At 36.2% G+C, this 15,136-nt stretch overlaps 2 protein-coding genes across 7 annotated transcripts; both read left to right on the forward strand.

Moving 5' to 3' along the window:
• The first annotated feature begins 1,474 nt into the window (after positions 1 to 1,474).
• Positions 1,475 to 10,205, forward strand: LOC103972515 (uncharacterized). 2 transcript variants are annotated; one of them, XM_018820368.2, is made up of 14 exons: positions 1,475 to 1,602; positions 4,038 to 4,160; positions 4,567 to 4,668; positions 4,826 to 4,927; positions 5,119 to 5,202; positions 5,311 to 5,429; positions 5,523 to 5,624; positions 5,918 to 6,034; positions 6,188 to 6,253; positions 8,183 to 8,249; positions 8,379 to 8,432; positions 8,509 to 8,589; positions 9,395 to 9,433; positions 9,526 to 10,205. In XM_018820368.2, exons 2-14 carry the CDS (start codon positions 4,053 to 4,055, stop codon positions 9,625 to 9,627), a joined length of 1,143 nt encoding a protein of 380 aa, XP_018675913.2. In that variant the 5' UTR covers positions 1,475 to 1,602; positions 4,038 to 4,052; the 3' UTR covers positions 9,628 to 10,205. The 2 variants fall into 2 exon arrangements, with proteins under 2 accessions (XP_018675913.2, XP_009385148.2); XM_009386873.3 differs by having other exon boundaries at positions 1,476 to 1,602; positions 8,509 to 8,598.
• A 1,082-nt stretch (positions 10,206 to 11,287) lies between these two features.
• LOC135596690 (uncharacterized) lies at positions 11,288 to 14,160 on the forward strand. Of its 5 annotated transcripts, none has more exons than XR_010481001.1 (5): positions 11,289 to 11,655; positions 12,353 to 13,252; positions 13,492 to 13,632; positions 13,723 to 13,851; positions 13,927 to 14,159. XR_010481001.1 is itself a non-coding variant. In XM_065088747.1 (5 exons), the coding sequence occupies exons 3-4, from the start codon at positions 12,465 to 12,467 to the stop codon at positions 13,626 to 13,628; spliced, it is 933 nt and encodes a 310-aa protein (XP_064944819.1). In that variant the 5' UTR covers positions 11,289 to 11,655; positions 11,719 to 11,898; positions 12,412 to 12,464; the 3' UTR covers positions 13,629 to 13,632; positions 13,723 to 14,160. The 5 variants fall into 5 exon arrangements, 3 of the variants coding, with proteins under 3 accessions (XP_064944821.1, XP_064944819.1, XP_064944820.1); XM_065088747.1 differs by adding an exon at positions 11,719 to 11,898 and having other exon boundaries at positions 12,412 to 13,252; positions 13,484 to 13,632; positions 13,723 to 14,160; XM_065088748.1 differs by having other exon boundaries at positions 12,412 to 13,252; positions 13,484 to 13,632; positions 13,723 to 14,160.
• Positions 14,161 to 15,136: the final 976 nt, after the last annotated feature.

The following is a 15,136-nucleotide window of genomic DNA, read 5'->3' on the forward strand; positions in this document are numbered from 1 at the left end:
GATGATCTGACGGTTGAGCTATGAGGTGAGCATGCATTCATGCGTCTTTGAAGCTGGAAACGTTGCGGCCTGGCTGGTTTGGTCTCAGAATCATGTCTAATGTCTCCTCATCGGTCTTCCCCAGTCGCCATGGACGACCTTTGCTCAGCCTCAGCACCCACACAAAACACTAACACTGTTATAATGCTCTCTTCTCACGATATGCGGAGCACTCTAATTGCTAGCTTTCTGCCTGCTTTCCTACTTCTCTTATCCATTTCCTGCACAAAGATCAGATGTGCCAGCTGCACAAGTTGGAACTTGGAATTTTTTTTTAAAGATGATTATTTTCCTCTTTGAAGTAATGTTTACTCTTTCCTTTATAAAAAAAGAAAAAGAAAAAATAAGATTATTTTAGCTCCATGACGAGATGCATACACAGTTGAAGGTTTCCTTTTTACTTTGAGCTCTTCTTTCGATATCTTGTTTGCTTTTTTAGCTTTGACCTCGATTCCTGTTTCATAAGAAGCTGCAGAGGAAAGAGCCAGATCCCATGAATTAAGTTTATAGTTCCCTCTCAAAGGAAGTCAATTTTCTATTTGATTCTCACGCAAACCTTACAGCGTAGCCATGGATGAAGTTGACATTCCCGAGAGAAGCTTTTGGACTAGGCTTTGGTATACCGACCAGTGTCCCTCCTCTGTTATGTGGCTCTCTCTCACTTCTAAACCTTCATTATATGTGATTGATTTCTTTCTGTCATCTAATTGTTTCCTTCATGCACAAGTTGGCGGGCACGGCGGGTGATGGTGGTGGAATCAGCTTGTATCGTTTGCACAACCCCCCACGATTTGCATCCACTAGTTTACCTTTTTCGATAAATAAAAAAAAAATGCTTGCACTTGTTTGTTTGTCATGAAGTTATATAGCTAGAAGGAACCTTTTCTTTTGCCGGTGGCCGTGGCTGTGGTGGTGGCGGTGGCGGCAGTGGAATCCGATTGGAACAGGTTGCTTGGACATGGGTTGACGTCAACTGTTTTGAATTATGAGTACTATTTACACTTGCAAATCCTGTTTTGAATTAAGAGTACTATTTAAGAAAAAAAAGGAGAGTATTATTTGAGAAACATCCAAAATATTAATATTTTTGAGAGAAATCGTTCAATTTAAAATATATAAAAGCATAAAATAAAATACATTCATTTCATTTCTTTATTTATAGATTTTAGGTGTTCGTCCTTGTTAAGTTGTGTAAGAATATACGACGAACATAAATTAAGAAGGGATGACTGCCAAAAGAAACACTTTCTGGTCTGTGTGCAGCTCTGCCCAACTTGTTAGGTTGGTCAACTGCAAGATTCAGATACGCAGTTCCTTTTCAACGTATCCGATTTAGGTCATGGCCTCGATCCGATAGAAAGTCCAACAGTGGTCGGCGTCACCTACGGTGAACACGATGCTGCCAACCCTTTATCTTCGCGGAAGGCCCTTCGAGCGTTTGTCATCTCAAGCAAGGAGGTGCGCGTATATATATATATATATATATATATATCTATCAATATCTAGCTGCGGAATGAGTCCTCAGAGCATGCGCCAGAATCCTCCTTCACAAACCAAAAGCAGGTGAGAGAAGTCCTAACTTTTGTTGATTAAGCTTGCTTGGGTGTCGAAGTTGGTTTGGATATGAATCATTCTTGAATTTATATAGTGATTTCACATTTATGTTGATACCCAGCCACAGTTCCATGACACTAAAAAGTTTTCTGGTTCATATACTTCAGTTTTGTTTCTTTCTTTCAAATATACTTCAGTTTTGTTGAAATTCTAACAATCCCAACTCAGTCAAACTATTCAGAATTAACATTCTTGATTGTTTGTTAGATACAAGTATATTTAATGTTTAGGTTTATCATTAAACTTTAATATGTATTTAGGACATATATATTCCAACCTCTCTTCTCTTTCCTTGTATTTGATGGTCCTCCCTTTTCTCTTTTAACTCCTCTACGCAATCCGATCTTGGTTCCAATTCCTCCATCGTATCTCCTCTTTCCCAACTCTGGTAAACAAAATCTCTTCAATGCCCTACATCTTTCACTATAAACTATATATACCTTCTCTCACTCCGAAGGTAGAGGCTTGCAAACATAGAGTGATGAGTAGAAATTTGTTTTAACTAAAAAACAGGAGGAGAGAGAGAGATTTTTACCTCGAAAGATTGCATTGACCCCAGTCCCCTTCACATAACTCAGCGATCGGAGATTTTAAGGGATAGCTGACTCTTGATGCTAAGGCGAAGGGTTAGAGGGGCCACTACGTTTCACTCATTCTAAATTCAGTTGGGCAAGCAAATCAAATCCAACTTCGATACTTGGAAAGATTCTCTTTCCGCCTTCGCAACAAAATTCCACTAGTGTGCCCAAGGCTGGTGAATGCATCACTGCCTAAATTCTTGGCACACTATTTGACCTGATGAAATCAGTTCCAGATTCATTTCTCCTTCTTTTTAGTTCCGAGAGAGAGAGACAGAGAGTTGTGTATACACGCGTGAGAGCTTCATTTCCCAATGCATATTTTGTTGGACTGGCAGCCCACAAATTCAGCCCATAGTGGGCTTAGCAACTCACAGCTCACTCCCTCTTAATCTAACCCTAATTAACATTAGGGGGTGTGGTGACTGTGTTTTGGAGACAGAAAAATACATAAATAGAACAACAACGTGGGAGAAGAATATAGCCACGAGATTCCAAAGAAAAGAAGGAAAACAAGACAGAAAAGGAAGAAAGAAAGGGAAGAAGGTAAGGACAACGCAGAGAGACTGTTCTCGATCATCTATCAGTATTCTCATCTCATGTTAGATCAAATCTACAACAGACTCTTGCTGTGGTTACTTGAGGATGTTTTAGATATTGTAGACAGTGACGTATATTCATTAAGATTTGTATATTCATTATTCTCATAGTGGACTATCTCTAGTTTGTCCGTGATTTTTACCCTTCACATTGAAGGGATTTTCCACGTATATATTATTTGATTGTGATTCTATTTAATTCTGCTGCATATTATAGTTTTTTAATATTCATTTATATACAAAGGTTATTCATGTTTATATCTCCAGTATACTTTTCCTTCGTCGAATCCACCGAATGACGTGTGTTCATGTGTATCTTTATATATATATATATATATATATATATATATATATATATATATATGCTTCTGCTGCTCGCTTGGAAGTGGCAGTACCTACGAAAAGGAGCGCTTCATCATTTCCCCTCCCCCATCTGTTCGGCTAACTGTGTATCTTCATTATCACCACGAACTTCTGATTTCCCTTTTGTCTCAGTTTTCTACTTCAATTAAATTTCCTCCTCGTGACTTCGTTTGAAATCCATCTCTCATTCTAAAGCTTCTCTTATGTGGGTGCTTCTGTTCTCTTCCACAACCCCATGAAATTTGTGCTCTCATGCTCGCATGTCTTTGTTGGTGTTTTTTATTTTCTCCTCTTATCCTGATCTAGTTATGGGCTTTAACCTTCTTTTCTCTCTGGTGACTGTTCTACACAGTTGAGTTTGCATGTAAAGAAGATGAATTCATCTGAATCCGTAGGGATTTCTGACCCTTCTCTATTTTTTCAAAATAGGTTCATTTATGTATTTTTGCTAATGTGATTTTACTAGATTATTTCATACGTTCTTCTCTTCATGATAATGAATGGTAAGAAACCTTAATTTAATCCCTATTACTCCCCTTGTTGACAGCTTCAATTTCACTCTGTTAACCTGTACAAAAAAATCTTGTTTATAAAATATCAGATTAGGATATTATTTACTTTATTATTGGTATTTATATCTCTAATGACTATAACTTCTATTTTAGAGATTAATTTATCAGATTATGACATAATAAACTATCTTTGTTATGGTGTCCAAACTGATGGTTCTGTTTACTTTTTGGTTTCAAATCATGAACATTAACATACATATTAATGACAATGCAGAATTCCTACAATGTATTGATGCACTTTACATTCTTTTTCTATTTTCAAATTCTTGCAGGTTTCTGTCGGTCTAATGTCCATAAATCAGAAAGTTTGCAATTGTAACTTCTCCGCTGCAGCTGTTTTCTTTTGTATAGCATTATTTATTGGAAGCACATTGATTACAGTCGATGTGAAGGAGGTATGTTTTGTTTTACTAATTAGGCTGTTCTTATTCATCTTTTTCAGAATATGCTAAGAATTGGTCATTTGATCGAGAGGGTTGTCATAGAATCATCTCTCTACTCCATTTCAGAAGATTTCCTATGTTGCAAAAATGATTCAGAAACACTCATCTAAATATATTCTCTAAACATATACAATTCCTTTGGAAGTAATCTTTTCTGCCTTAGTCACCGGTTAATGGCATTGCCAGTAGAAATCTATTTCCCCGCCTGAGGATATCTTGATTCGTTCCTGATTACTCCTTTTCATCTCTATTAAGCTGTCAAAACAAATATGTAATTCTACTGCATAGAAGATTAGAACACTGAAGAATCAGTATCCTTACCGCCTGCTACACTAACAATTTTTTGCTTCATTTGCAGAAAATAATGGCATGGTTGCCAACTGATTCATCGCAGAATTTTCAATTTGATTTGAACAATAACACAGCAAACTCGAAGCCCAATGAATCTGACCCATGCTCGGTATTTACTTTCTGTCTTCCATGCTTCTTTTTTGTCATTGCAAAGCTAGTTCAAGATCTCTGCAACATGTTATATCTGAGTAATTTGTTTTAATCATCTTGTGCTTTTGTAAGTAACTTTGTTTATTATCTTATTATCATTGCCTGTATGAGTTTAGAATCAATGCAGACCTTCAGGAATTGAAGCATTGCCTAAAGGAATGGTTTCCCAAACATCAGACTTGGAAAGGCAGCCATTATGGGGTTCTATAGAGAAAAAGGTGGTTTGATTTTTCTCATGATTCATTTACAATTTAGACTATTATAATCATTAAAATGTTACTCATAGTTACCACCCGTAAGGTAATATAATTTCCTGATTGCTTGTTTATGTGAATGCAATTTGTGTTATGACCCTCCTTCTACAAACTTTAGGGGCTTATAGCCTTTCTCTAATCTTAGTTAATTCCAGGGAGATTCAAGTTCGTTCAAGAACTTATTAGCAATTGCAGTTGGACTAAAGCAGAAACAAGTTGTCAATGAAATTGTCAAGAAGGTATATAGATGTGACTTACTTTAAACTGTATTCATTTTGAAGCATGGTCTGAACAAAACACTTACAGATAGTCAATTGTTTTCTAATTCTTTTGTGCATTATATACAGTTCCTTTTCAGTAATTTTACCATAATTCTTTTCCACTATGATGGGGTGGTTGATGAATGGAGCGACTTAGAATGGAGTGACACTGTCTTGCATATCTCTGCAATCAATCAAACAAAATGGTAAATTCAGAAAATGCACATTCCTTGTCTCAAAGTGTAACTGGGATTCTATTCTTGAGATAAAATTATAAGAAGTATGTGCATGTGTTGCAGGTGGTTTGCGAAACGTTTCTTACATCCAGATATAGTCGCCTTGTACAGTTATATCTTTCTCTGGGATGAGGATATTGGAGTTGAAAATTTTCATCCTGGAAGGTTGTTAGTTCATTTTTCTTTCCGTGTTAAAATTGAATATGCAAGATATGCTTCCAGATCTAAGCAACCAAGCTATGAGAATGCCTTTGTTTTTGTATTTATATTTCGTTTTCCATCCATAATCTGACTGTTCACCTCATTTTAATATCAAATTTAGTCTTGCCTTTGTTTATATATATATATATATATATATATAAAGGGATGCTAAAAGCTATACATCTTCTTGGCTCTATAATAATAGTATAAATATTTGGGTCTAGTGTTCTTTTAAGTAACAAATCTAATAGTTGCAGATACCTGGAGATTGTTGAAAGGGAAGGATTAGATGTATCACAACCTGGACTTGATACTGAGAAGTCAAAAGTTCACTACCGATTTACAGAACGTCAAAGGGAAGGTGATGTACACAGGTATTTTCTTGTCTATTCAATGAAAGCACTTATTTATGTTTCTCTTTATTTCATTTCATATAGTCTTTTTCATGGAGGTACAATGTGTGACCAAGTCCCAATTCTATTGGTATTGGTAATCTTTTGTATAAAATTAATTTGTTCTTTCAACAGAAGGATTTATGATTTGGCACAAGGCTTGAGATGTAATGAGAACAGTACTGGTTTTCCATGCGCTGGGTGAGTGACCCTTTCAAAACTTGCTATCCTATCCATGTATCGATATACTGATCTTAATGTAGAAATATTTCTCTCTTTTCTCTGAAAATAATTGTTTTTTAATAAGTTATATGCAAATTTACAGTCAGATGCCACCTTTTTACCATCTCTAAGATTTGATGACTCATTTGTATAGTTTCCACTGCCGTTTGGGTGCTTGATCAGATTATATGGAATGTTCATAAATAATGGCAACTATCATTCTCCAGAAACAACGTATAGTTATTAGAGTAACGACCTTGATAATATAGGAGTGAATGGATCTCTAGGGAGCACTCATCTCGATGTGCATTAAGTAATCTCAAGAAAACACTCATCGACACAGACGTTGTCAAAGATTCCCAAAGAACCTGATATTTTCTTTTGGTTTACTACTTTGAAACATTGCATTCATCATTAAACTTGAAAGAATAGGGTCTCATCCATGTGGATGAAAATGCTTGAGCCATATTTACTATTGCAGGTCTTTCGAGGAAAATAAAATCCAACATCATCTTGAACTTCTGTAAATATACAAGCTTAAGATGATCTTAAGTTTTGTTTAAATATTTCATCCAAGTCTTAAGCAAATGCACTTCTGTAATCCTATAAATTAGTGGATCTGACCATAGTTTTTGAGATTGTTATTGCTCATGGTGCTGTAATTAAGATTGCAAATCCTAGTTTATGATCCTGTTGTGTCAGATCACAAGTGACCAATATTGTCAAGATTATTTGTGAAGCAAGAGGAAGTGAGGGAATGGCAAACACTGAATGGCTTCATACAACTAAATAAAAGAGAAGAGAAGTGAGGTTATCATAGAAAGTGAAACTAAATCTTAGATAGTAATGGTAAATTAATTTTTTTAGCACTTTTTTAACCAATTAACAACTAGTCTTTATTCCCTCTTTAACCATATATTCACTGTCACTAAATAACATCCCAAGGCTGCTTAGATTGCAGGGGTTATTCTCAAATGGTTAATCCAATAGTTAGACAAACTGTATGTACATTTCAAGGGATACTATGTCCAGAAAAATTAATTAAATTTAGATACCTTTGCAGCATATCAAAAGAAATGTAGCTAGGGTTCGTATGGTTCATTTTATATGGGCTTTAGGAAATTTTTGAGCCAAACTTAATCGAATAAAATCTGTTGTCAAAAATACCAAAACGAACTAAAGCAAATAAAAACAAAGCTTGAACTCAAATTGGTTGGTCTGATTCGTTTCTAATCTTTATCTATATTGTGTTACAATTATTTGGCCATAATTGTAAAGTGCATAAATTTTTAAATACATCGAGTTCATGAGGATAAAAATTGTCCTATTTGTTTGTATATTAATCTGGTTGAACAACATCATCTACTACAGTTATATTGTTGTAATATATGGATTTATGCTCTTATAAAGATATGTATTTGGTGTACCATTTCTTTGTTTATTTTTATATTTGGATTGTTCTTTAAATTGCAAACTGAGTGAAACTGAGACTTATTTGATCATTTTTTTTTCACAGAATTGAGCTAATTAATCTAATAAAAATCCATAAGATAGGACCAGATGTCCTGGTTTGGTTCATTTGCATACTACCCTTAACTGTAGTATGTCTTTACCTTCATAAAATGACAAAAAATTGTAGTGCAATTCAGGTAAGTATAATTGTGAGCTTGTTGCACTTAAACCTGCATGCATGGAATCTTTTATAGAGTTTTGACGTCTAAATAGGTATTTTATTTTAAAAAAGAAAAAAATAAACTAGATTCTGAGCTTTTTTGTTTTTTTTGCTTTCAGTTTCCACTTTCTTTCATAGCCCTTTAGCAACACCTGCTTATTTAAGCAGTATAATTAGTAGCTTTTTCCCTGAAGAAAATCTAATTTCTTTTCCACATTAAACTTGTTTACATGTAGGTTTGTGGAAATGATGGCTCCTGTTTTCACATGGTCTGCATGGAGATGTGCATGGCATATGATTCAAGTCTGTCAACTATGCTTAATTTTCACATATTCATCCAAATTAATAAAGTTTTGAAGCATGCATATCAATGCATTCCTATCATATGAAAATGTAGTCATATTTATCTTTATCTGCTGCACCTGTCTGCAGAACGACTTGATTCATGCGTGGGGTTTAGATATGAAACTTGGTTACTGTTCTCAGGTAGCATTTTCATACCAGGTATTGCCGGTTAATATATTTTGAAAAGATGACATCTAATAATATTGTTCCTTATTAGGGAGATCGGACCAAAAAGGTTGGCGTGGTAGATAGTGAATACATCACACATATGGGGATTCCGACTCTTGGTGGATCCAATGTAAGAAAGGCAAGTCAGTAGAACAAATATACACGGTTTTTACATTTCTGATGCTATCTACCTCGTTGTTTGTATCTTTGATCATGGTTCAATTCGAATTGGAATTAGAATCGAACCGGTCTAGTGATTCATTAATTCCAAACTGAACTAGAATCAGACCTGGGCAGTTTGGTTACGGTTCCTGGCTTTTGGGAATCAGTGGTTCCTAAATCAGCAGTTTGGTTCCGGTTCGAACTAAGGATTCACAATTAAAAAAATATTTTTTTTCTTCTATTTTTAAATTATTTTAATAAAAAAATAAAAACTGGCAGTTCAAACTGAAATCGGAATTGGGTTCCGATTTCATTTTCAGAACTAGCTCTTATGTGGTTCAGTTTGATTTTCCAAAATTTAAGAACCGGAGCCGTCAGGTATAGTTATTTGCCCGTCATGTGATGTTAAAATCTATCCTACATATGAGATAGATGCACAACTAAGATGTACTAGTTACGAATTCTGATTTTTATTTGCATATCCAAAACTAACTGCCAATGATCTTGATTAATTTACAGCTTCAAGAAAAAGAAAAACTTACTACCAATGATCTTGATTAATTTATTGTTGGAAACCGATATAAGTTGTTGCAAAATCCACTTGACAAAAGGTTTTGTTGTTAGTCAATAGTTTGCAATTGCCTTAAACCTAGTAGTACATTGATGTGGATCGCTTGTCTGGGTGGTCAAGCTACAGAAAGCGACATTTGTTCATTACTTGTGTAGGGCTTCTTGGTTTGTTCATCAATCTGACTGATGTTGTGCACTTGCAGGACTCAAATGGATCATCTACCACAGATCTCAGAGCTGCAGTATGTATCATAATTTGCTTATAATAATTGCTTTCTGATCTGTTGCGTTTCTTCTGCACTGTTTATTCACTGGACTGAGCTGTCTTGTGCAGGTGGTAGACCGCTGCTATGCTGAACTGGACATGTTCAATAAGAGATGGCAAGATGCTGCACAAAAAGATAAATGCTGGACTGACCGATACCCTCAAGCCTGAAAGACCATGTCGCTCCACCGTCCTTTCAACTCCACCACCATCAGAATCCCAAGTGCAGTGGGAAGTCTTTGAATAAGGAAGCAGAGGATATCACTCACCTACCATCCACCACTAATTGTACATGAAGACTTGCTAGCGCTACCGAGATCACTTTTTGAGGCTATTTTAGGTGAATCTCGCATTTGTAAGTCAAGACGATTGGCTCTTTCGCAAAGATCATTATTTTAGGTAATCCTATTTAATTTTGCATGCGTGCAATGAGTTTTTCCTCTCTCTTTTTTTTTTTTTCCGGACTATAATTTCCCAGAAAATTTTCTGTAGGAATGCTCTATGTTCCTCCATATGCTTTCGGCTTTGATACCAATGGAAGCCGTGGTTTTCATGTGCTGATTAAGAGACAACAGAAAGGATCCTTAGCGATTCGACGTTGTTTACTAGTGCTTTAGTTGACAACGTAGGCCTCGCTTAGACAACCAATGGGGAAGGCCATCTTCTTCGGTCGGTGGCTTTGCCGATATGACTTTTTTCTTTTATTTGCGTTGAAATCCAATAGGTTTTGTCATGTATGGTCGAATAATCCAATGTTACACATCTGTATAATCCAATGTTACACATCTGTGACTAGCTCTTCTAAATGGACATGTATCCAGATCTTGTTTAGAGACCGTGCAAGCCGAGGGTTTCAACTTTGCACAAGCTTCTCTACCGTAACACTTCTGGAGTCGTGTGCCATGTATTGACAGTGTAGGTAAAGATTTATAGATTTTACTCACCGATTTTTTTTAAAGTAAAATTATATTAACTAAAATATAGAAATACAAAAAGAATTATATGATCAGAGATACAAAAAAAGGAATCAAAATCCTAAAAAAATATATATTATATATCTTCAATCAAGATTCTTATTGCCCAAGGAGTGAGAATCATCTTGACTCTATAGGATCCACACCAATATCTTTAACTATGATTCAACATGAATCATCTTGACTCTATCTTAAGCAATAATTCATAAATCATCTTTGATAGTATTTGTCTCCTAATAGAGAGAATGCACCCTTTTCCAACACACCTATACCCACCCAGTAAAACGGAGTTCACGAGTATCATTTATTAATATAAATCCTACTCCATAATCTCTATCCTTAATAGAACTATCAAAATTGAGTTTTACTCATCGAGGCCTCCTCTAAGATACTTTTATGCTCTTGAGTTGATCATGTCATAATATTTGATTAATGTAATAATTTTATAAAAAAATATCATACATAAAACTAATCATACACTTAAAAGAAAAACTCTCTTTTAAGTGTATGATTAGTTTGATCATTTGAAGACATTATAATACATCATTGTAAAAGCGAGTATTTTGATCATTTGAAAAAAAACATATAATCTCAGTGGACATGATGAAAAATGAATGGCTTCCTTCATCTTGGGAGACTCCCGAGATATGCGAGACTTTCTGGAGATGCCACCCTTTATTTTTTTAATATTATTTTATTTAGTAATGTCGAATGATACAGACGAGTGGACCAACATGTTGGCTGCTCGTGAATCACGTCGCCACCGTCCCATCCCAAGGAGAGGAGCTTCACAATCCCTGGACGCCCGGGTTCCACGGGCGAACCCGCCGCGAGGCCGCTGTGGCTCCCGCTCGGACCCCTGTCGCAGCTGCTATGGTCTCCTTTGCAAATCTCATCCTCCGCAACTCCTCGCCGCAAGCCAGCTATCAGATCCAACGGCAGCAGATCAGTTTCGAGTACTTGAACCCACTCGCTCGACATCTGACTTGCCCTTGCAAGATGGTTCTTTCGAGGCTCCCCTTTTAGCCAATCCCCATGAAGCGTGGCCCAGGGAGCACCTCTGTTCCATCATTTCCTTCTCTCTCCCATTGTGGTTCCCATTGACCCTCTCCCTCTTCCCTCTTCCCTCTTCTCTCTCTCAAACGCATCGAAGAAGTAAAACCAAATCGAATAAGGAGTAGTATTTGTGAGGAAATATTGGGCTTCTCCTTCTTGCATCCACGAGGTACGAGAATACCATTTGTAATGTTTACTTGCCAACTCCTGTTTCTGATACGTAAATTTGCAGGTAGATTAGCCGGTTTATGAGACCAAGAAAGACCTCTGTTCGAGTAACCATAGAATTTCTATTCAGAGAATCATATAGTTGTCGATCGTATTTAACTATCGTTGGATTTTTCAGATCCCTGATCTCATAGAGTTTTTTTCTGACACCAATGCGAGGCATCAATTTCTTTAAATAATCATGGTGAGCATATCAGTGGATTTTCGTACCACTCATTGCATCGTTTCGTCGTATATTTGTGTTCGAATTTTTCGGTCTTTTAAAAATACAATTGATTCTTGTTGTCACGTTTACATTGGAACTCCTTGATGAATAAGGAAAAAGATTGAGTCGTATACCACCATTGAAATATTCCTACTGATACATTCTTTTTAGGAGCTAATTTGATTCAGGTTCAGTTTGACTAAAATTTTCTTCTTTAATTTTACATATCAGGCTTGCTATCTCAATTATTATTATTATTATTATTATTATTATTATTATTATTATTATTATTATTATAATATATATATATATATATATATATATATATATATATATATATATATATATATATATAACCAGATGAGTACAGACAATATATATACATATATTCCTGAGAGTGTGCATTCTGTCGCTTCATTTGCCACTTTTGCAGCTTTGAACTCAAGTATGCATTAATTTGAGATATGTATTATAACTTACGCTTTCAAGTAGAGAGAATTGGAGTACAGTGCAACAAGAGGTCAGAGAGCTAAGCAAGACATTTGATGGACTGTGTGCATGGGGATGCAGAGAGTAAGCATGAGCATCTGAAAACACATCCCGCGAAAGCTGTCGCTGAAGATGGTGATCCCCCTCCAGGAAACGAAAATGAAGTTGAGAAGGAAACAACTTGCTCTTCCTCTGCTACTTCCGATGACTCGTCCGAGGATTTCTTCCAGTTTGATCCAGCTGAACTCAGCAAGTCAGTCGTGGCGAACGATCAAGAGATGAGAAGCCACTGTGGTGCAGCTACATCAAGCACGAACGGGTTCCTAATCCTCATCGATGATGACGATGAGGATAGCATCCTTGCAGAGGCCCAGCCGGTGGGTATAGCTGACACCGGTACCTCCTGCATGGTGGCTTCGAGACAGTCACCTCCAGTTCAGGTGATGGAGAGATTGGACGTCCCCGACACGGGTCGGATTCCCTCCCCCATCTTCACAAGGGACAGGTCCACGATGACGCCGATGGAGTGGAGCGTGGCCTCCAACGAGTCTTTGTTCAGCATCCATGTAGGGACTTGCAGCTTTTCCAGAGACCATCTCATTCTGATGGGCAGGTCAGGGGAGTTCACCCCCATCGACTCCGGTAGCCCTGTGGAATCCTGCCGACTGACGTCTGCTGTTCCAGGCTCAGATCCTGTAGGAAACGAGGGCGCCGGCGCCATGAAGGGTGCGGATCTGGAAGAGCAGCTTTATTCGACGAGTGAGGGTGCAAAACTGTCCACCAGACTATCTCACCGATCAGCTATTGGCAGCGCATCCAGCTTTCAGTCGTTTGCGTTTCCAGTGTACGCTCTCCATGTCCATTACTCTCATTAGGGCAAATGTTTTAGATTATGAGAATTAGGATAAGGCTTTCATGTTGATAAGTCTCCATGCATATCGAGCGACTTCTAATCCTGCTGCTTATGTAGATACGTGCAAGTTTATGTGACATAAGAGATTTAGTTTGCTCCGGGTACTTTTCTTTGTCAATGAAAATGCTGAATATAAATGTGAAACAAAAAATGATGATACAGATTGACAGGTAAAGGAAGTAGTAGCTCAATGAAGGTGGAACATGGGCATCCACTTCAGACTGATACACCAAAGGAGGAAGAAGCTGCTGCTGCAGGAGAGAATAAATGGTGTCCATGCTTTTCTTGTTGCTCATCCTGCTGCTGAGAGGGTAACAAATATAGCAAATCTCCATATTTGCAGTTTTTCCGGTGATGCAGCCTTCCATGTTGAATTGCGTTTTGTTTCAATCGTCCTGCAGCTTTCGCAAATGAAATTTTGTTCAGACAGAGAGAAGCGCATATGTTCATGGTCATCAGTTCCTCCACGTCTGTGCCTTGGAAGGCTCGGCATGATGAAGGAGGCCGTCTTTTGCTCGCCTGATGATAACGTATTATGCCTTTTTTTTTTTTTTTTCTTTCTCTCTATCATAATGCAGATATGCACTAATTCTTTCAAAATTTAGTTATCTTCGAATGCTAATGCTGGATTTAGAGAAATCATTACTAAAAAAACTGGGAGCAACCAACCCCACAGCGGAATGCAGGACTTGCAACTGAAGTCGGTCGGTCTTTTACCTACAACACATACGAGGAGGCTCTCACAATCTGGCTAGAAGCAACGGGATTTGTGTTAAGTTTGTAGCGAGCGCTGGCTTATTAAGTAACTTAAGCTCATAATGTGACAGGATTAATTTTTTTCATATTCCCGAGAGTTTGCGGCCTGGTTTTTGTCCAGTCGAAATCGAAGCTTTTAGCATCGCTTGATGTTTGGCGCACTTTTACAAGCAGCAAAACAAAACAGAATTTTAAATAGAAAAAAAAATGTAAAAAGACTTTAATAATAATTAAAGAAAAAGACTTTTCATTCTAACTCAATTAGGTTGTATCAAATCTTCAACTGAACATGATCGGCTGTTGCTCTTTTTCATTATCATTCTTCAACAATAACTGATCACAAATATTATAAAGTCTTTCAATGTCGGATATCTAAATTTAAGATTAAATAAGAAAAAAAATAAATGTTTTTTTTTTAATTTTAAAATATGCTAAAACCTTTATAATTTTTATTCAAAATCGCTCAAATTATTTTACACTTTATTTTATAAGACTTGAAAACATATAATAAACTAATGTAATTGATAATTATATTATTTTTAGTATAGTGGTCAAAACATTGTAACAAGTCAAATTTTAATGTTGAATCGAGTGATGTTGTTCTTAAACTATTATAAATATCTATTTGAGTTATAATATATCAAATGGTTTCTAGTGTGTTTTGATTTTATTAACTTATTTATAGTGTTTTCAAGTAAGTTTTGTAGTGTTCTTGTTGTTGTGGTGATCAAAATGCTATAATAGGCGAAAATACTATAACAGACGAATTTTTTTTTAAAGGTAGTTTGCGTATTTTTTTTTAATTAGGAGTTTTATTCGAATAAAAAATAAAATGGGACACCAATCGGGAAATACTCAAAATATAATTATTTTTAAGAAAAATCATCCTAGAAACATGTTTGTATCATTGAAATGAGAATATAAATTGAGGATAAATAATCCAATATGACATGGATGTTTTCTAAGTTTACTTGCAAATGTTGCGGTTAACAACTTAGGACAATTAGTATTAGTGCATGAGAGACATAAGAAGACTAAAGAAAATTATATAAAAATAAT

The sequence above is a fragment of the Musa acuminata genome, chromosome BXJ1-11, assembly GCF_036884655.1.
Source record: "Musa acuminata AAA Group cultivar baxijiao chromosome BXJ1-11, Cavendish_Baxijiao_AAA, whole genome shotgun sequence".
NCBI lineage: Eukaryota > Viridiplantae > Streptophyta > Magnoliopsida > Zingiberales > Musaceae > Musa > Musa acuminata.